The sequence below is a fragment of the Ambystoma mexicanum genome, chromosome 4q (genome assembly GCF_040938575.1).
Source record: "Ambystoma mexicanum isolate Mex_15411 chromosome 4q, UKY_AmexF1_1, whole genome shotgun sequence".
Lineage (NCBI taxonomy): Eukaryota > Metazoa > Chordata > Amphibia > Caudata > Ambystomatidae > Ambystoma > Ambystoma mexicanum.
The window spans coordinates 305,972,462-305,994,845 of NC_090928.1; the positions used below are offsets into that span (position 1 = coordinate 305,972,462).

A 22,384-nucleotide genomic window follows, 5' to 3' on the forward strand; every position below is an offset into this window, starting at 1 on the left:
CTCGACCAGATCTCAATACAGGAGTAAATGGCTCAGGTCTGTCATTGGTGTTTGGAGAAGAAGTTGGATCCGAGGGTGGCCATGATTGACACGGTGCTGTCCTTCGTGTCCTCCCTAGCAGAGTCAGGGGTTCATGTTCTGTCATGCAGGACTTATCTCTCAGCGGTTTCCGCTTACCTTTCTACAGACCTGTGTTCTTATTCTCTAACCCAGTGGTGAAGAGGCATTTTGCTGGCTTGAGACACCTCTACCCTCCGGTTCGTAATCCGCATCCGCCATGGGACCTAAATGTAGTCCTGACGGCGCTGTGCCATAAACCCTTTGAACCAATGGCTACGGTAGACCTCAAGTACTTGTCTTGGAAAGTGTCTTTTCTGGACGCCGTTACGTCAGTGAGGATAGTGAGTGAGATCCAGCCATTGTCGGTGGAGCATCCTTTCTTGGCCTTTCACAAGGACAAGGTAGTCCTTCGGACAAACCCGGCTTGCTTCCGAAGGTAGTGACCGAATTCCATCTGAATCAGTCGATCTCCCTTGCGGTCTTTTGTCCGAACCCTGCCTCAGAGGCTGAATGAGTTCTACACCTTCTTGATGTCCGAAGAGCTCTTATGTTCTACCTGGACAGGACTTCCGAGTTTAGTTCTTCTCAACTTTTTGTGACCTTCGGTAACCCTCTGGGCAAGCCGCCGTCTAAGGCAACTATTTCAAGGTGGATTGCCGCCTGCATCACGGAGTCTTTGACTGTCCAAAGGCTGAAACCTCCTAAAGGTATCCATGCACACCTGGTGCGGGGCAAGGCAGCCGTGGTTGCTTTTCAGAAATATGTTCCCTGGGAGTCCATCGCTAGGGTGCAGCTACTTGGGCCTCCGCATCTGCTTTCTGTAAGCATTACTGTCTCGACATGAGCTCTAGAGCTGACGCTCAGTTTGGTCAGGCTGTGCTGAAGAACCTGTTTCAGTAAGGGGTATTTCTATCCACCCGTAGTTCCTGTAAGGAGTGCTTGGGAATCTCCCACAAGTATGGAGGAAAGGGTACAGGATGTAGGAGTATTACCAGTTTACTCACCGTAGTGACCACCTTACTCCTAGTCCATAGTCCCCTTTCCTCCATACGCCCGCCCGCCGTCCCGTCTAATAAGGTTCCTCCGTTATTGCTAATGGGTCTGTGACCCGGCGATAGAAAAGGACTGATGGGGGGATGCGCGGGGCGGAGCCAAGATGGGGCGGGGTTACGGCCGCGTGCCGGGCCCCGCGCAGGAAAGAGAGGAGGGGACACATTTTTGAAAAGAATGTGGATGCTTTTTACAAAGTGCTCCGGTCCCGTCCCACAGGACGGAGAGATGTCTCACAAGTATGGTGGAAAGGGGACTATGGACTAGGAGTAAGGTGGTCACTACGGTGAGTAACCTGGTAATTGTGAGCTAGAGATCGGTTCGATCTAAAGGGGCCCAGGAAAGGGGGGCTGTGACGGAGAATATAATTCAAGCCATTAATTGTCTATTTCTACAGCTTCTGCCGTTTCAGCGAGACTAGCTGGCACCTGCTTGGTGATTAAATGCCTTTCTGCTTACTTCGAAGGACTTGTGAGGGAGGAAAACAGTGTATTGCTGTCTGGGCTAGTCTCTCCTCATGTAACTTGTGGCCTTGCTCCGTGCATGAGCAGTGCAAAATAGAATTCACTTTTAGCAAAGTGTTAGAACAGAAGAGCAAGAAAAAGCAAAATGGTGAATTCTGTCGGTTCAAAATGGCTGCTCTATGGTTATGCTGGCGATTCTGTACTGGCGACGCTAGACATATGATGCGGTTGGTTTTCGGCCAACATAATATACTGTCTATGCTATGGTAAGGTATTTTCTAGACTAACAGGTTACTGTAAATAAAACAAACGCACTGATTGGTGTGTTTGTGAGCCTTATCAGATGGTAAGATTCCCAGACCCCCCTTTGTTTGCATACATTAACTTTGGGTTTCACCCTAAGTTAACAGGGCAATCCAGACGTGGACCCCTTGCTCACTGTTCTTAGAGAGGCAACAGTTTCACCTCACTGATGATGCCCAACAAGGCTGAAACACGTGTATGGGGTTACTGATGGTACTCTTGTTCAGAGGAGAATTGCCTAGCATTTCGGCGCTGGACTGCCCCTGGGCAGGACAAAGGCTGATATGTGGGGAAATTTCTTCTCTGTGAAAAGGACAGTGAGCTAAAGACTTGGTAGAGTCTCTCCCAGGGGTTATTCACCCAAGAACAGGTCATTGGGCTGTGTTCGTGCTGGTAGAGAGATTCCCAGACCCCCCTTTGTTTGCTTATCAGATGGTAAGCCTGCTCATGTCTTTGCACATCCCACGCGCCGGTCTCTGTTTTTAATTTGTTTTACTTTATTTTTCAGGCCACCCTGGAAAGGTTCCATGGTGTTCCATGGTGGCCATTTTTGGTGTTTATATTTTTTTCTATTTACTTGACTGGCCGTCATGGAAAGAGAAGGGACTACGTGTAGTCCTTCCCCTTCCATGTTAACCATTTTCTTGGTTTACTATGGCTGCCACGGAAAAGGAGAGCGTACTAAGTTTCCCAGTCTGCAGCGTGCATTTATTTCCGGCTGCGCAACACGTCTCGCAACCGAAAAAACCCCATCATTAGTGCCCCCATCTAACGGGCCAGGGTACTAATAGCAATAATCCCCTCACCGGCAGGCCATTACAGCGTAAGTTAATGCCCCCGGGTCCTTCGTTATGCCCTTGTTATGCTCGTAACTATGGGCCCCAGGGGCATTACCTTACCTGGTAATGGCCCGCCAGCTCAGGGCTTATTGGCTAATCGTTTCATAAGAAGGGAGAGATCTTTTTGCTGACAGTCTCACTCTATCCAGGCCTCAAACATTTGCTTTAGGCATGCTGACTTGGCATTTGAAACAATTAAGGTGCCCTACATCGGGCACATAAAAAGGATGAAGGCCTGCAGGATGCTTATAAGTGCATTGTTTGTCTCCCCGTACCCCTGTTAAAGAAAGGTATGTATAGCTGTTATTGTACTTACCACCATCTGTTAGTACCTCAAGTTTTGTTTCTTCTTCACCTTTACTGTGGGAAGAGTTGCATTTGATAACCTGATTTACTGTAGTGACTGCAGGGATGGTGCTCCATGCAGCGGGTGAGTGTTCCATGCAGCGGGTGAGTGTTCCATGCAGCGGGTGAGCTAAATTTACTTTACGGATGGGAACTCTGAGATATCCTGGACATGTTGAGAGAGACCTGGGAGGAAAGAGAGAAAGCCCAATTCCACTCTCTCAAACCACCCACCGTCTTTAAGAATCCATGACTGTAGTAAGATCTTTAGTCCAAACCCATATGGCAAAGGCACAAGAACAGCAGAAAACCTCATACAATCGAAAGGTCACCTTAAGATCTTTCTCGATAAGACAAAAGGTGTTAGTTGTATTGCCAACCTCAGAGAATAAACTAATCTCCAAATGGCATGGACCTTATGAGGAACTAGAACAGACCACCCTGTAACTACAGAATCTCCGAACTGGACCGCCGATTGAAAACCCAGGTATACCATATCGACCTTTTAAGAGTGGAAAGAAATCCCTGTGCAACCGCAGCATCAAGAGGTCAGGGATTGGAGTGAGTGAGCTAGAACCTCATCTCACATGGCAGACTATTAGTTTTGCATTTCTGGAAGGTCAATGAATTCTGGGTCAGATTGGGGATTGACATTATTACTGTTGGAACACTCAAGAAAACCTTCATCGTTCATGTTGCTCTCTGTTCCCATGCTATAGGTTGAACCTACTAGTTCTTCCCTATTGTTGCGTTTCAACGTATAACATCCCTTTTCTATTACTTGAGTGCTACCTTCATTCTTTGCACCATCGAGGCAAGACCAATACATTTGTGGTATTCTTTGCAGATAGGGACGTGGGTCTTGGTTACATTGTTTTTGTTTGGTTTGATAATTCTTATTTTAGCATTGTTCCAGTGGTTTGTCTCTTATTACTCTCACGTTACGGTGTGGTTATCTAGTTGCCTAACTTGCAGACTTAATCATAGCTCTGCTATAACTTGGATACTAGCTTTGCCTTAACCTTGCAGGTTTTCCTGTTCGAATTAAGCAAGAACAAATAAGGTAGGCTACTCCCTCAAGAGATGTGCCCTAGCCATAATACCTCTTCAGGTTGAAGTTGAAATAGCCCAGATGGAAAACGCCCTTCTTTTTTACTGAGTTAACAAATTGAATGAAAGTGATTTCCTGTGCCTTTTTGTTTTTCCTTTTTTCCTTTTTTTTCTCTCTCCTGGTTCTACCTTTTATTTCCGTTACCGGCAACAAATATTCTGGAGTGTTTCTAAAGCTTTCTTAGCATTTTTTGCTATTTGGCCAATCAGATGTCAATCAAACAAAGGCAACATTTATTTTGTCATGCTTATGCGATAATGTTCTGGCATGCTATTTAACTTGAAGGTTGCTCCTTTGTCTTCATTTGTGACCAATGCCTCCTCCATTTAAACCCTAGTTTGAGTGAAGCCACCTGAAATGACTAACATGACGATTGTTGGGCCTGTTGGCTAGAGTCTTGTGTTTAATTTCATCCAACTGTTGGGGTGGTATGTCTGCTTAACTGCAGTGGTTTTTTTATTGGGGCTTTGAATGATGACAAGGTTGTTGTTCACATAGCAGACACCTTGAATTTACATCTGGGATGCTACCAAGAGTTGGCAACAGTCAGATTTACTGGGATGATACAAATTACATCGGTTTTATTTTTTTTAATACTTGTATAATCTGTGCCATACATCAACATAGGCCGGACTGTACAAAATGAATCACAACGCTGTAATTTTTGATCTATTGCCTTGTCATTTTTTTTTATTTGTTTGTTCTGATTTTTTTTTTTTTTTTTTAGCGTGAATGAACTGCGGGATCCAACATACCAGTATCGAGTGGATACAGGCAATTTTCAAGTTAGTAACGGCCATTTATCTCTAAAATCGTGTGTGTTGCTGTGCCAAAATGAGACCTATATTTCGAATGGATTGTGTCCTCCCACGTACCAATATACAGCTTTGGAAACCTTTTTTCAGCAGGGTGCGCCGTTGCTTGTTGACTCTATATCCCTCAGAGGCCTCCGTCTCGGTGTCGACGTTACCGCAGGTATATATAGCATGCGCAGTGCCCGTTGGCCTCGGCACAGTTTTTCTGTGCTTACGCTTTGCGATACGCCTCTTTCCTTGACAGGAATATCTTTGATGCTACTTCGATAATTTCTCCATTCTTCGAGTAGAATAACGCAAAGATGGCTTAGTCTTCGGTGTCGTCCAACCCCAGATCCGACTTAGAAAAATGTGACTGCGGAGCGAAGGTGTACGTGACGGACCCTTGCAGGATCTGGCTTTGGTGCCTTGGGTCAACTCCTCTGTCGTCCGTGTGTGAAGACTGCCTTTCCATGACTGCCAAGGTCCTGAGAGAGCATAGAGGGAAGCTGGCGGCTGGTAGGACCCAAAAATCCCCTTCCACTCTGTCAAAAAAGCAAAAAACTTTGGACGAGTCAAAGTTTTTCTTCGTCGAAGAAAGAACAAATGTTCTTGGTCACAAAATGGTACACATCACTCTTCGACATCTAGACACGGAAAGAAACGCTGCCATAGGTCGCCATCTTCCTCGTCTCAAAGTTCCTCACCGGAACAGGTCGTTTGCCCCACTAAATCTAGTTCACCGGCCCAGTGGGAAGAGTTTCGATTATGGATGTTAAAGATGTTCGAGAACGCAGCCTTGCCCCCCTAGACTACACCCAAAACACATACTCTGGTCGAAACACCTATTAAGCACAAGAGCTGTGTCTCTTCGGACCCGGTGGATAAGACTCATCGAGAGCGATCCAAAAATCCCTTGAGTTGAGAAAAAGTCCCCTTGAGGACTGAGCCATCTACCTCATAGACGCTGAAAGATTCGACACGATCAGGGTCGAAAGGTGAGTCATCAACGCCATTGGCGCCGATGACTTTGGAGAGGCCATCTACGCTTAGAGCATCGACCTCCTCAACGGCTCATATGCTGAAGCCATCTGCGCAGCCGTCGAAGCAATCAATGGTTTCGACTATTTCAGCTCCCCTGAGTACCAATATCATGACAACTACACTGGAAAAGACATGCGTCCTTGCCACTCTATTTATGAAGATGCAGAAGAATCTTCTGATGAAGCCAGGCCTTTTGGGTTACAATATGGAACACCATTGGTGCCTGAGGCATTGATTTCAGAAGATTCACGTATGAAAAACGTACAGGAATGTTTTCATGAGGCTAGTGGAATAGACACCTCAACAGAGGTTGAATTTAGCAGGGCAGACCCAGTTGACCACACAGGTGACATACAGGCAACTGATGTCAAGAGTTATGGAGTACATGGGGTGGTCAAGACCTTCACCAGTCTTTGAACAAGATAATCTTACCGATATCTTGGACAGAGGGCCACAAGAGGACCCAATTGTACAATTTCATCAAACCTTACAAAGGCGTGTGACTACTAACTGGAAAGCACCAGAGGCCATTCTGGTTGTCAATAAAAAGTTGACTGCAAAGTATGGAGTTTCAAGCTCTGACCCTTCTTACTTGTCCAAGCACCCAATGCCAGTAAGTCTGGTGGTTCAGGTGGCCTCCTTCACGAGTAGGCAAAATGCCTATCCTACAACACCTCATGATAGGGACGACAAGCGTCATGACGCAATGTCCCAAAAAGATTTTTCGGTCGGGAGTATGGACTTGAAATCGGCCAATGCTATGTGCACGTTAGCAAGGTTTACACACCCTTTGGGAGTGCATTATGGCGGCTGACCATATCCCTGAAGAGGACGAGCGAGACGGATTAACATTGTCAAGGATGGGAAAGATGCAATGTGTGAATCCCTTCAGACTGGTCTCCACTCTGACAGTATCAGCAGAGCTGTGGCAGCAAGTACAGTGATGTGCAGATTTGCCTGGTTGAGAAAGTCAGGATTTGCCCCAGACGTGAAATCCAGGCTTCTCAACATGCCCTTTGATGGCACTCATTTATTCAGGAACAAAGCTGATGGGTTTGGGGAAGCTGCAAACTTGAAAGGCGTCAGCCAAATCCCTTTGTGCTGCAATCAAACTCCAAACTGCACCACGAGTACACCCTAAAGGGGTAGGTCCTTTCGTCACTACTCCACATTTAGAAGGGGCAGAGGACAGCCAGCTCAAAGAGGACAAAGAAGATTCCCCCACAGTGGATGGGGAAGAAATACTAAGACCGCAACAGCAGCAGCTACCTTGCCTTCAGCCACTGCATCAGCCGCTCCAAAACCCCTCTGAGGTCTTCATTCACAAGACTGCAGTAAGTGGCAGATTGTCACAGCATCTGACAGAATGGCAGGCTAATACTTCAGATGCATGGGCATTGGAAACAGTTGCCTAAGGTTACTGCCTCCCTTTTCTGCAAAAACCTCAGTCATCCACCGGGGAACAACTCTTTGAAAGTTCCAGACCCGCTCCTTACGCAGGAGATGTTAACTCTGCTAGAGAAAGGTGCTATGGAACCAGTACCTGTAGCGGATTGGAACAAGGGTTGGTACCCGTATTTTCTAATCCCCAAGAAGGACGGAGGATTGAGACCCATCTTGGACTTAAGAGACTTGAACAAGTTCCTCAGGAAGGACAAGTTCAAGAGGGTAACCCTTTCTCAGATCCTTCAGGCCCTCCAGCTTCAGGATTGGATGGTATCATTGGACCTTCAGGATGCTAACTTTCATGTGCCGATCCATCTCAAGCACAGACAGTACCTGAGGTTCGCCGTTGGCGGTTCTCATTATCAGATTAAAGTTCTGCCATTTGGGCTGACCTCCATTCCGAGGGTTTTCACCAAACTGATGGCGGTTGTGGCAGTGAGTCTCAGGATGGGTAGAATTTTTAAGTTTACCCCTACCTAGTTGATTAGCTGATCAGGCCATTTCCCCAGAACTGGCCTGGGATCATCTTGGCTACACCTGTCACTCCCTTCAGACTGGGCTTCTCCCTCAACTTCAAGAAGTCCCACATGATACCATCGCAAATACTCCAGTTCATTGGAGCTGTCCTGGATGCATCCCTGGGAAAAACCTCGCCGCCAGAGGTGAGGGCTCAAGACATTATGCAGATGGTGACCAAATTCCAGAATGGCCAGCGTCTACCGGCCTTCGATTTTCTATGGTTGCTCTGCCTCATGGAATCCTGCATTTTTATGGTGCCAGAGAGCCTCCTGAGAATGAGATCTCTCCAGTGGGCTTTCAGGACTCAGTGGTCACAATTCTCAGGAAGGATGTTAGACCTCATACAAATCCCAAACAGTCTCTCACTGGATCTTCAGTGGTGCGCCTGTTGGGACAACATCTTGAAAGGAGAACCTTTTTGGCAACCATGGCCCGAGATAACAGTAGTGATGGACACCTCACTCACGGGGTGGGGAGCCCATACCAACTATCTGACAATCAGCAGTTGTTGGACTCCAATACTACATATCAACATTTTAGAGCTGATGGCAATCGGACTAACACTGAAGGCCTTTCTGCCATCTGTACAGGGAAATAATGTCCTGATAATGAGGACAACGCAGTGGCCATGTAATACCTCAACAAGAGGAGGTGTATGGTCACTACCACTATGCAGAGAGGCAGTGCAGCTCTGGTTCTGGGCAATACAAGAAGGAATCAGTTGGCAGTTTATCTAGCCGGAGAGTACACGACGGAGGACGCTCTGAGCAGGCAGAGCAGTCTCCCACAAGTGTGAACGATCTCACAAAGTCCTTCAAGAGATCTTCACCCTTTGGGGAACCCCTAAAGTGGACCAACCGGAAGTGTGAACTGTAATGCTCAAGGGAATTTCTTCCAAGAGGAGCTCTTGGAGACGCGTTCGTAGTGGACTGGGAATTTCCACTCATGTATGAGTTTCCTCCAGTCCCTGTGATTCCTCGCGTAATTAGGAGGTTGAGAAAGTTAAGCAAATCCACGATCCTAGTTGCCCCGGATTGGGCCCGGAGAACGTGGTACCCGGACCTTCTGGACATGTCCATCTGCCCTCCAATAAGTCTTCCACAAAGAGGACCGCGAGAGGAGGGTTGGATACTCCATCCGGATATCAGGACACTCAGCCTTCACACATGGTTTCAGAGGCTGGGATACATGGATTGGGACCTCCCAGACAACGTAATGGAGATTTTGCTTTCGCCCAGAAGGCCATCCATTAATTCTTTGTACCGCTGCTGCTGGAATAAGTTCTGCAGCTGGTGTAGAGATAAGAATGTTGACCCTTTTATGTGTAATACACTGATGGTGTTACCCTTTTTATTACATCTGGCAAATCTGGGGCTCCAGGTTGGTTCCATCAAGGGATGTTGGGCAGCGCTTTCTATTTTTAAGCGCGCTTCAGAGGAAGTCTTACTTTCAGATTCCTCTAATAGTACAATTATTAAAGGGACTGACAAATGTTTTCCCTCCAATCCTGTTTTAAGTCCCACTTTGGTATCTCAACTTAGTGTTAAACTTATTGATGAGAGCTCCTTTCAAGCCTTTACACTCCTGTCCTTTGAGGCTACTAACTCTAAAAAACATCTTTTTGTAGCAATTGTATCTGCGGAAGGGTGAGTGAGCTACAGGCTTTATCTGCAATCCTCCTTACACTATCTTTTATTAAAAAAAAAAGGTGGTACTGAAAGTTAAGCCCACTTTTCTCCCCAAAATTGCCCGAGTTTCATCTCACTCAGAAGATAACGTTACCATCTTTTTATCCTCCACATCCTGGGAAGGAAGAGGAAAGGCTTCACAAGCTTGACCCTAGACATGCACTGAGCTTTTACATCTCCGAAATGACAAGGTTAAGGCAGGATGACGAGTTGTATATGGGCTATTCAGGTCACAAATTGCGGTTGGCTAGTACCAGGCAAACTCTATCCAGATGGATTATACTGACAATATCGGAATGCTACAACCTGGCGGGGAAAGATCCTCCAGAACACCTAAGAGCTCATTCGACCAGGGGCATGGCAACTTCTGCTTTACAGAGGCGAAGTTCCAATAAGGGATGTATGTGCAGCTGCCACCTGGTCATCTGTACACACCTTCACGAAACATAGTTTAGACTCCTTCGGTTCAAGATTCTGCATTTGGAAAAGCAGTATTGCATTCAGTGCATGCACAACCATAACAAATTCATATCAAACTAAATTCTACTCCCTCCAAATTACTTAGTGTATCAAAGATAAGGCATACGTGGGAGGACACAATCCATTCGAAGAACAAGTTATTTTCCCCTGGTAATGTTCTTTCGACTGGATGTCTCTTCCACATATTCCTCATCACCACTCCCACCCCTGTAGTAGAATTTCCCTTGCGGTTGCAGTCTACGCTTTCTCAGGGGGAGTAACTGTCGGACACAAGATAAATGCTTCACTATTAAAAACAGAACTGAGGCCAACGTGCGCTGCGTGTGCTACATATACCTGCAGTGACGTCGACATTGAGACGGAGGCCTCGGAGGGGCATAGCTGAAAGGCATTGATGCACAGCGCCCCCTGTTGAATTCTTTTTTTTTTTCTGAGCAGCAAAGCTGGATATTGAAAACACCAAAGATAAGGAATCCGTGGGAGGAACATCCAGTCGAAAGAAAGTTACCAGGCGTAAGTAACTTGTTCATCTGGTTGAGATCAATATTAGCCCTGTGATCATTGCACGAAATTCATATCTATTGTTGGGCCTTTGTTAAATGTTTGACATTGGTCAAGTTTGTTTCAGTGGTGTTGCGGACTTGTCTGCTTAAGATTCTTACAATTTTTTAGCTCCTCCTTTGTAGTTCTGTTATGCAACTGGGATTTATACTGCATGCTGCTGCCATTTACACGGTCTCCAATGCACTGGCAGATCTGAAAGGAGTGGGCTTGTTAGGTTAGTCTGGAGTGTGAGAAAATGCAAAATAGATTTGCCTGCTCTCTTGTCCATCTCTTCCTGCTCCTAAACTCTTACTCACTTCTCTCTTCCTTGTTCTCTTCCTTTCCTTCTCACCCTTGTTTGCTCATCAGCCAAAATGAATAAAGTCTTCCACTCGGACAGAACTACCGTGCATAGAGAAGGCAAAATTGGTGTGCCCTTTATGCTATGCTGCCTCAACTGATATGTAATTTGGTTGTGTAGGTGTGGTTTTCTGTCCTGACATCGAGAGAAGTGTTAAAATTCTGTACACAGGTGAGCAGAGTGGGCAAGAGCCCCTTTCTCCAGCATGGGGTCTGGCATGGATTCACATGCTCATGAATATTCCCCGTCGTCAGGCTGGGAATCCTCGGTAAAGAAAAATCAGTATCAGTTTCGTTTCTGATCTGTCTTTCTCAGTAGTAACCAATCACTGGTCTCTGGGTCATACTGCCCTCAGCCAATGACTGTCCTCTCCCTAAGCCCTGCCTCTGGCAGCCATCTTCAGATTTTTACAACACGCTCAAGTGTTGGGAGTCCTCGTGTTTAGCTCTCAAGCTTTTGCTGCGTTTTCGTGCTTTTTCAAAGAGATTTTCTCATTTTTCGGTCAAATAGAGCCTCAAGCTCCACCGTCTCTACATCCGATTAACGGGGATCCGTGTCGGATTTTTCTATGCCCCTCAAGGGTGAAGATTTTGTCGAGTTACGCTTCTTGGAGGATTCCAGAAGTTTCTGCGGCCTACCTGAACATGGCCCATGAGAAAGGAAGCTTGACGCCCGAAAAGATGCCCTGGATGCCAGCTGCAGAATGTGTTCAAGGACGACGAGCATTCGAAATGTCTCTACTGCCTTCATGAGGACAAAACGCACGTGGAGAAGGACGGTGCGTTTTGCAGGAATATGTCGGAACGGACCATCGGGGACCGACACCTTCGTCTCTCCAACTGGATGGAAGGAATGAGTCTGTCAGGTGAGAATAAGTCGTCGTCCAAGCGGTCTTCTAAGTCCTGTGAGGGCGCCCTGGCGACGGGGCCCGATCAGAAGGCAAAGCACCGCAAGTCCGCGGGCACCAGGAGCGCCGAACGGTCGGGCTCTTCGGCTGCCAGGCAGGGCGCGTCTTCCCCGGCACCATCAACCACGAGCCAACGCTCTGTTTCGGGGAAGAGGAAATCAGAGAACCCGGGTAAGCCTCTGGAGAGGCCCCGGTCGATCTCGAAGGATTCGGCCGAGGGGGAGCGAGGCGGTGACCCTCCCCCCGAGGTGAAGGCCTCAAACACGCCTAAGGCGGTGAAGACCTTGATTCACCAGGCCAAGGCCTCTATCGAGGGAATCGTGGTGGCCCTGGCACAGCCTGTGGAGGCTTCACCAGTGGAGGTGACCTCGGGGCCCAGAGTCTCCCTACCTCCTCAGAGGGAAGCCTCTTTCAGACCCATCGAAAAGACCCCCGTGAAGACTGCGGCAGAAAGAGGGGGGGGGGCTGGTGGCCATTGTGGACACGGACACAACATCCGAGGAGGAGTTGGCAGAAGTCCTAGAGGGCCTTCACGAGGGCGTCGAGGAGGCACGTCCCCACGGGAGGGATCCTGACGAGGGTGACGAGAGTGATGGCGGCACTGGCAAGGGTCCTAGTCAGCCATCGCTCCCGTTGCTTCCGGAGCCGCAGGATAACTCGGCGGCCATTTTGTTGGCGATGCAATCCTTCTGTTCAGAGATAAGGACGAGATTGCCCTTACCCCCGACAGAGGACCCGGTACCAGGTCAGGTGGAGGAACCAGAGCCGGTCCCAGTGGGAAGCCCCCCGAACAAGAGAAGACGGATCCACCCAGCCCCGCCTTTCAGCCCTCGCGGCCTGCTCGGCCTTTACCCATGTCCCCCGTCCCTGGGGATGACACGGGAAAAGACACGGCCACGACGGGTACCGACGGCGACGACAGGACGGAGCTCCCATCACCAGCCCGGGCCTCCCTGTCCGATGAGATTGGATCTTTCCACGCAATGATCGCCAGGGCATCCAAGCTTTTTTAGCTCTGCCCCGCGGAGAAGAAGGAAGGTTTCCTTTACCAACGGTGTGAGGCCAGGAGGAAGTCGGTCCTCGCCGTGCCTCTGCTAGATGACATCTGGGACCAGGGTCTCACCCTTCTCAAGAAACCTTCTACGACGCCTGCCAAGAAGGATCGGTACGAGAAGAAGTACCGGGTCCCCCGACGCAGCCCCTCTGTGCCTTAGGGCACAACCTACACTGGACTCGGTCATATCAGCGGCGGCCAAGAAGAAAGCGCAGGGGTGTCTCGTCGCCAGGGAGTCCAAGGCGGCAAGGCGTCCACCAAGCAAGATTGAACCGACGGCATAGTCGGGCCCCCACCGAAGCACCCCGGTGGGAGGCCGGTTGGCGAAGTTCTTCAGCGTGTGGGAGTCCATCTCCACCGACCGTTGGGTGCTGGACGCCCTGGCCCAGGGGCACGCCCTCGAATTTCTAAACAAGTGCCCCCGCATTCCATCCGTCGTCGGGAAGGAAAATCACATCCCTCAACTACTCTTGGAGGTGAGGGCGTTGCTCAGAAAAGGTGCCATCAAGCACATCCCGAAGAAGCTCCGGGGCTCCGGAGTATACTCGAGGTGCTTCCTAGTAAAAAAGAAGACAGGAGGATGGCGCCCCATCCTGGATCTGCGACGGCTGAACAAGTACATCAAGGCACAGAAATTCCGGATGGTCGCCCTCCAGCACATGCTGGGACAGCTGGAGGAGGGCGATTTCCTGTTGTTGGATTTGGAGGATGCGTACTTCCACATCCCCATTCTGAAAGGTCATTGAACGTTCCTCAGGTTCGTGGTCCAAGGACGGCACTACCAGTTCAAGGCCCTCCCGTTCGCATTGAAGTTGGCACCCAGGGTGTTCACCAAGTGCCTCGCACCGGTGGCGGCACGGCTGCGCCTGCAGGGGATCCACGTCTATCCCTACATGGACGACTGGCTCATCCGAGCAGGGATAAGGGAGCTCGCCGTGGATCACACAGCAAAGACCATCCAGCTGCTCTCGGACCTGGGATTCTCCATCAACTTTCCCATATCCCACCTGATCCCGTCGCAAGTCGCACTGTTTCTGGGAGCAAAGCTCGACACAGTGGCGCGCCTGGCCTCACCGTCGGAAGAAAGGACGAAGGCCATCCTGGGCAAGGTGCAGCGCCTGCTGGCCATTGACGTGGCCAGGGTGAGGTCCATCGAGTCCCTCCTCGGGATGATGCCCGCCTGTGCAAGCTTCGGATGCGCCCTCTGCAAGAGTTCCTCGACTCCGTTGGATTCAAGTGACGGGCAGCTTCGAGGATGGGATTCCGCTCGACGAGCGATCCGGTGGTGGGGGGCCCGCACTCATTTGACGGCGGGCACAGATTTTCACACCCCATCCCACCAGATAACAGTGACGACGGATGCCTCCCTGGAATGGTGGGGAGCACACACAGGAGATCTTCACGCAAGAGGCCTTTGGCTCCCAGAGGAGAAGAAGCTCCACATCAACATCCTAGAGCTCCGAGCAGTGTTCTGGGCCCTCAGGTACTTTATCCCGTCCCTCAAGGGCAAGGTAGTGAGAGTTTTCACTGACACCACCACCACAATGTTCTACATCCGGAAGCAGGGAGGAACCAGATCCCCAGCCCTCTCCAAGGAAGCCCAGGATCTGTGGCATTGGGCCGTCGCCCAAGGGATGTTTCTGGAGCCCTTTCATCTGGCAGGGATAAAAAACGCCATCGTGACTCACTTAGCAGGGAGCTGCGCTCGTGCCACGAGTGGGAACTACGTCAGGATCAAGTGGATCGACTCTTCCGACGATGGGGAAAACCCCAGATCGACCTGTTCGCGACGGCGACGAACTCAAAGTGCCAGAGGTTCCCCAGCTGAGGAGCATGGGCGATGCTTTCTGGTTCCCCTGGGAAGGCCTGTTCCTTTATGCGTTCCCTCCGTTGCCGTTCCGACTCGTCAACCAGCTCAAGAGGTCCCGGTGCAGATTATCCTGGTCGCACCGGCGTGGCCAAGGCAGATCTGGTTCCCGGACCTTCTGGACTTGTCAGCGTCCCCACCGGTCAAGCTGCCGACGGACGCAGATCTTCTCTCCAGAGAAGGAGGCGCCATACTTCATCACTACCCGGAGTCGCTGAACTTGGAGGCCTGGCTCCTGCAGCGCTAGAGTTTGGAGGGTACGATATCCCGGCTGACTGCAGAGAGGTCCTTGCAAAAGCCAGGGCGGCGTCAACTCTCAAGTGCTACGGACATAAGTGGAAGAGGTTCTCAGTCTGGTGCCGTGCACAGAAGATTAACCCTTTACAGATTACGGCCCCTCAAGTGCTGCCGTACCTACTGTCACTGGCCAACGCTGGACTGGCTCACGCCTCCATCAAGATGCATCTGGCTGCGATCTCCCGATACACCAGAACCACAGGACGGGCGTCCTTGTGGTCCCATCGCCTGATGAAGGCATTTATGAAGGGACTGTTCCGATCGTTCCCGCCGGTGAAGGCCCCTGCCCCGGCGTGGGAACTCAACGTGGTGCTGACCAGGCTCCCCTGCATTCGGCACCGCTGAAATTCCTGTCGTGGAAGACTGCGTTTCTTGTGGCCATCACCTCTGCACGGCGAGTGGGAGAGATCCAGGCCCTATCCTGCAAGCCTCCATACTTGACTTTTCACGACACGAGGGTGGTGCTGAGGACGCACCCCTCGTTTATGCCCAAAGTGCTGTCGGACTTCCACCTCAACGAGCCCTTGGTGCTACCTGTTTTCTTCCCGTCGCCTTCGTCCCCGGCTGAAAGGACTTTGCCCTCGCTGGATGTGGCTAGAGCGCTGAAGTTCTACGTGGACCGAACGAAGAGTTTTCGGAGGACATCACAGCTGTTTGTGAACTTTGGACCTGTGAACCAAGGGAAGGCTATCTCGAAGGCTTCCATTTCCAGATGGCTCTCCGGCTGCATCATGCATTGTCATCGGTTGGCAAACCGACCGTTGCCCGGCCGTCCGAGAGCCCATTCGACTACCACGGCGTTCTTGTCTAGTGTGCCCCTGCTGGACATCTGCAGGGCTGCTACGTGGAGGTAGACGCACACCTTCACGAGATTCGACTGCTTCGACCAGGATTCCAGGGAGGAGTCCAGAGTCGGCCAGGCAGTGCTGCGCAACCTGTTTGCTTAAGGTGAGCCTGGTGGGAAGGTAAGAGATGCTTAATGTTGAGTTTTATGTAATGCTTAATGTTGAGCCTTGCCACCTCCCGTGGTTGTGCATATGTACTGCTATGTATTCTTATATTCATGAGCATGTGAATCCATGCCAGACCCCATGCTGGAGAAGGAACAAGTTACTTACCTGTAACTGTTGTTCTCCAGCATGGGTCTGGCATGGATTCACATGCGAACCCTCCCGCCTACCCCTCTACGGCTCTTCACTTGATCATACTGCCACTTTGCGTGCTACCAAATCTGAAGATGGCTGCCAGAGGCGGGGTTTAGGGAGAGGGCAGTCATTGGCTGGGGGCAGTATGACCCAGAGACCAGTGATTGGTTACTACTGAGAAAGACAGATCAGAAACGAAACTGATACTGATTTTTTTTCTTTACCGAGGATTCCCAGCCTGACGACGGGGAATATTCATGAGCATGTGAATCCATGCCAGACCCATGCTGGAGAACAACAGTTACAGGTAAGTGACTTTTTCCTACCAAGTGGTGGTGCCGCGTCCAGTTTAGTTTCGAACAGAAAGCTTTGTCCTCATGAAAACTGGGACATAAGCACCCTTGCTCGAAGTTTCTGGAGGGAAGTTAACTTGTGAACAGCTGTTCACCTTTGGCCGGGGGACTTCTTTCGTGTTGCTGGACCTCCGTCCCATAGAATGGCTCCCATCTGCCCAATAACCTTTTTTTCTTGCCGATTTCCCAGACCTGGGTTCGGGTCCATAAACCCAAGATAAGGTCCATACTGCAAATGTTTAGTCTGACCTCCACACATGAAATAACTTTGTTTGATGTGTGAGTTTCGGGAGAGTTCGCCAATTCCATTTATCCATATATGCATGCATCTTATGCATCTTATGTTCTGCTGTCAGGCTGTGCACTGCTTTTCTGTAGCAGAGTGCAAATGTTTATAGGAGTTTGGAGTTTCAATGGAAAAAGTAACCGTTCTGACCGGAGGAAATAACCGCTGCCCTGAATGAATCTGCACATTTTTCCAAGAAATATAAACATTAGTAGACTTTTGTGCAAATCTATCAATCTGTGCCAAAGTAATAATTATCTTAGTGTTTTTTCTATGACAATACACACACTCCCTTAACTACAGAGGCACAATTCCTGCCTCTTGAAATATATATGTATAAGCTCACTTGTGTGCATACACTTCTCGCTCCCCTTTTCTCTGAATAATCTTTATTTTCTTTTCCTGATCACTTGTGTCTCTGCTCTAGCTTTCTTTTCTGCTTCCTTTCTGTTTTCCATCTCTCTTCTCTTTAGCTCTTACTCCCTTCTCTCTCTTCTTAGTTCTTTCTTTCACACCCTTGTTTGCTCTCCAGGCAAAATGAATAAAGTCGTCCACTCGGACAGAATTACCTGCAATTAAGCTAGTCGTTTTGAAAATCATGAAGTAGCAAAATCCAGTAAAGCCTCCTGCAGTAAGCAAGACCTAACACGGAAGAGATGTGAATGCAACCAAATAGTGCAAAATGTATGCATGGGGCTTCACAAATCCTCAGTTTGATATTTGCTTTGAGGGCATACAGGTCCTTGTTCACTATAATAATGCAGACATTTTAAGAAACATACATCTTTAAACTTTAGCAATCCAAGTTATTTGGATGAGAGGGGGTGGTTGGGCATAGATGAAAATATTCTTTTATACTTTTATTTGGTGCGATTAAAGGACATTAGGTCCCTGTCGGGGAGGTAGATTTATTCACTAGTGATCAATTAATTGATACTTTTTTTTTGTTACAGGGAATGAAAATTTTCTTCCTCTTGGTGGCATCGTTGTATGTCTTGTACTTGCTTTTTCTGATTGTACGTGCCTGTTCAGAACTACAAAATATGCCATATGTTGGTAAGATGGATTTTATCGCTTTGAACTGTCTCTGTAAACTTAATTTGTTCTAAAACATGCTCCAACTTAAAGGATTAACTTTCTCTGCCCTACAACCCATTTTATTTATGAACCAGGTACTTCTAGTATGTGCATGGGTTTATAAATCTCTTAAACATCTTATACCAATATGGTTTATTTTTTTTATACCAAGTGAAATCCAAGATCTAAACACATTTGTTTTCTGTATGGCCCACATTTCTAACTTGGTTGCCTCTAAGCACAGAAATTGATACAAGATTATATACTGCAAGGCTTTGATAGCAAGGGGTGGAAGTATCACAAGGCATCCATGGATTTAACAATTGGCAAATGAAATACAGCGCTGGCTAAATAATTCTTGAGGTATGATTGTAGTAAAGGGAGTTGTGTTACAGAGAGCCAGCGAGATGAAGGATGCAAATGGATGGCCTGATGACAGGAACTTGTTTTGATGGATGATCTGTTGAACATTAGCCTGCAAGCTGCAGATGTTTACATGGAGTGTTCCAGTGGCTGTGATTGGTGGAAGATAAAGATCTGTCTCATCGATGTTTGCACCTTTGGGATAGACCTATTTGCATCAGTGGATTGCAAGTGGTGACCTGGCCAGTATCTCTTGATTCTGTTCCGCAGGTATGAATGAACTGCACTTGATGAATTTGTGAGGCAGAAGGCTTTGACTGATTCTAGCTTCAAAAAGTCAAGCTTAGTCAGGTGAAAGGAGACAGCTGCCTTTTCCTCATGCTGAGTGTGAAAGTCCGTGCCACGTTTACACCTGCTGTCGTCTGCAGATCTGGTAGTTGAGGACTTCATAGTGCATTTGCGTAGTCGAGATGAGATGGTTTTAAGGATAAGTGGGCACATTTATTTTGTTGAGAAAAATTTATTTTAATTAGAAGTGTCTCAAAAGCACAATAAAAGAACATATCAATTGTATCTCATTCCCACTGCCCTAGTAGACGCACTAAAGCACACTATCAATTTCTGCAGTAGATAAACCTGAGGCACAACCGGTCTAAAAAGCAGAAGCTAGATTGACGTGGAAAGAAAGACACATCAAGCCTACATCTTATTAAAGGGGTCTATAGCGCCTTATATTTGACCTTTTCTACGCATCCATTACACATTATTTCCTCATGTTTGGAGAGCGTATCCATATCCGTTCAGTCACAAATTTCTCTGTTTTCCACTTATTCAAGATTTACATTTTTGCAAATATAAGCTGCGACAAACTCCCTTGTTTTGGGCTGGCTGATGGGTCTAGAGGAACTACTCTGTATGTGATGTATGGGCTGGAGGTGGAAGTCGGTGAGTTCCCCAGATTCAGCACATCAGCATCCTAGGAAATGTTTTTTCAGGGGACATGGCTCCGCCTGGCACCATGTACTACTCTTCGCCCTCTAACCATGGAACAAAGAGCTCAATGCTCAGCAAACTGCATGCTATAGGTGGCAGAGTTGATACTGCAGGGTGGGGGGGGGGGACTGCGACTTTTGTTAGCTCGATGTGGGATTTGGGACTATCCTTGAATGGACAGCCCTTAACTGTTTGAATTGGGCAGATCCTTGCTACTGGTGGGCTGAAGCAGCCCCAGTCAGAATTTGGGATAAGGAGAGCCCTGCTGCCGTTCAACTTAAGCCAAGACACTGAAGAAAAGCACCATGCTCTAGCCCCAGCACACTGCTACTGCGGATGACAAATATTGCCATATCAGTACTAGTGATACATGTCTCTCTTGCTGCAATCCAAGAAGAGACTTGTTGATTTTCCAACCCTTGGACTCGTTGAACCAACTACTCTAGGACCCTGCTTAAGAATCCTGCCACCAGAAGCTGGTAGAAGTGCCTTGATACCATTTTGCAGGCTTATCGGCTTCTGCAAGGCCGTCAGTGCTGCATCGGTCGCCATCCTGAGTTGGACTCTGCAGACCATTGTGACAAATCTTGTGATGTTGTCCCTTCTCCCTGGGGGGTGAGAGGGGTGAGACCCTTCACATGAGGCCAGGGAGGTGAGGTTGCTACCCGATAGTGCCCCTGGGGGTGGTCCTCAATGGGAGGATCTCATGGGGAGGGATGCCCCCTCTGGGCTACAGGAAAGACATTGTGAGCCAACGTGGTATAATCAGATATGGGTTGTTTGACCTAAAAAAAAAAACCTGATCTACTGCCCATTTGACCTAATTTTGACCACCTGTGTAGGGAGACCCCCCTGCAGCCCCCAATGAGAGGAAACCTCTGCACCACCCCCCCCCCCTTCAACCGATGTGGGAAGTCATGACCAGTTTAACTGTGCGCTCCCAATGATGTCCCCCCATAACGCCATTTTGTATGTCATTGTGAATACCGTCTTTTATGTTAGGTTTATGTTTTGTGCTCTTAGCCAATGAGGAGGCTCAGAACAGGGCTTTATCACACGGTAAAGCCCCTGCTCTAAGCGTCCCCGTAGCTGGAGGCCGCCATATTCCCCCGCCGTATGAGGCAAGTGCGCCCCCACCGCCCCGCATCTCCACCTCCTCCCTTTTGCCACAAATTTTGCCCCATCCACCACCTGCTTCCATGTCCCTCGCCGGCACCGGGAATATTAGTGTTCCTGGCGCGCGACTTACCGCCATGGAAAGGGAGAAGGGACTATGTGTAGTCCCTTTTTCCCCCTGATCCATACCAGTCATCTTTTTTGTATTTTATTTTTAGTTGAGAAATGGCCTATGCGTCCTTTCTCAACTTATACATGCTCATGCGGTCTGCAACGGGAAAGCGCAGAGTTCAGCTGGTCATGGATTCACACAGCCGCTGAATTTCAAGGTTTTTGTTGCATTCAATCTGGTCAACTTAACTGCACTCAGTGTTTTCAGTGAATTTCAAGGGTTTTGTTATACCATCGGGTTTTTTTTATGGGCCACTAGCCATTGCCTTCTGCCGTGTCCACTGTATATTTTCCCCCAATATGAAGGCCGTAGCCACTATACATGCTGTACCAATACACCCTATTCACACCATTCTTAATAACTTCATCATTTTTTGATGAATTGTGCCCAAAATGTCCAGTTTTAGTGGGGGGGGGGGGAGAGGATCCTGATAATCCCTTGGTTTAGAAAATTGCTCAGACTCTCCTCTAAAAAGCACAAAGTCAGATCTAAAGGTTTTAAGAAGCATGCTACTGCCCCCACCCCTTCGCTGTCAAATATTTTAGAAACTACTGGCTGGATTGACCCCAAACCAGTCAAGACCTTTAAATCATCGCTTTGTGCCCAAGTTGTTTCTCATTTTGTCAAAATCTGCCCAGCGGTTTTCACGCTACTGCTGTTCAAAAACGGCACTTTTCCCTATGGGAAAATCAATGGGCTGAAAACTGAAACTCTGGTGTTTTGGAGAGGGCGTAAGTGCCGGGGAGTCCGAGCTTGTGGAAGAGCCGTAGACTAAGTGCTAGGAATTTTGAGTGCTACACGGACTGGGTCGCGGGAGGTGTAAGTGCAAGCCTCCAGAGTGGGGGGTGTGCAGATGCGCAAAGTGCTGTGAATAGACAGGACCTGGGAAGAATTGGTGTGGGAGGTCAAGGCCCAGATGATGCATAAGGGCCAAGGACAATTATTCCCCACATTTTTTGGTTTGGGTGGGGAGGCCTTGACAAACTTTGTTTTTGAAAATGTCTTCCAAATCCATCCAGCAAGCCAAAATGAATTAGCAATAGACTTTTGGGGAAAAATTGCTACTTTTTCATTTCTGAAAATGTTGTTGGCTCCTCTGCTGCAATGCACCATGGGGATTGGAGCGATACATTTGGGAGAAGGGCGCGCGCCCCCTTCTCCTTCAAATATTTTAAAAACAACTAGATGAAGTAACTCCAGACCCTTTACTGGAAATCGATTCAATGCTTAGTGTCCAAGTTGTTTTGTACCTGGTCCTATTCCATCCAGTTGTTTTGATTGTGCGCTTGAGCATGAATTTGACCTTTTCTGTATGGGAAAATTGATGGGGCTGGGCAGAAACGGGGTTTTCTTTTCTTTCCTAACTTTTTATTTTTTTTACAGATCTTTCCCAAAACTTCCTTTGATGAATCAAGGGGTATTTATCCCATCTCCCCTAGGGGGAGCCTCCCCCTTGGCTATGTAATACCCTCCCTAGGATTCTGGGTAACTGGGACCTCTCTGGGAGAGACTCCCCCTTAGGGGACAAGGACTCCCGTCCTGTGAGGAACTCCGTAGCCCATCCACCATATCGGCATATATGGGGCTATCTGTTGTGAAGAGCACTCTAATACCTGGATGTTTGGCTGAAAAAGGAACTAAAATAACTGCTATGCACAAGGAAAAGGATCTGTCTCTTGAAGTAGACACCCATTTAACTGATCAGAG

General features: G+C 48.4%; 1 protein-coding gene across 4 annotated transcripts in view; it reads left to right on the forward strand.

The window, feature by feature from the left end:
• The window catches only part of TMEM181 (transmembrane protein 181), an 875,876-nt gene that overhangs the window by 685,026 nt on the left and 168,466 nt on the right, over positions 1-22,384 (forward strand). For all 4 annotated transcript variants that reach the window (XM_069607878.1, XM_069607881.1, XM_069607880.1 and 1 more), the window contains 2 exons: positions 4,900-4,957; positions 17,910-18,012. In XM_069607878.1, coding sequence (XP_069463979.1) covers positions 4,900-4,957; positions 17,910-18,012 — 161 coding nt within the window. The remainder of the gene's footprint in view (positions 1-4,899; positions 4,958-17,909; positions 18,013-22,384) is intronic.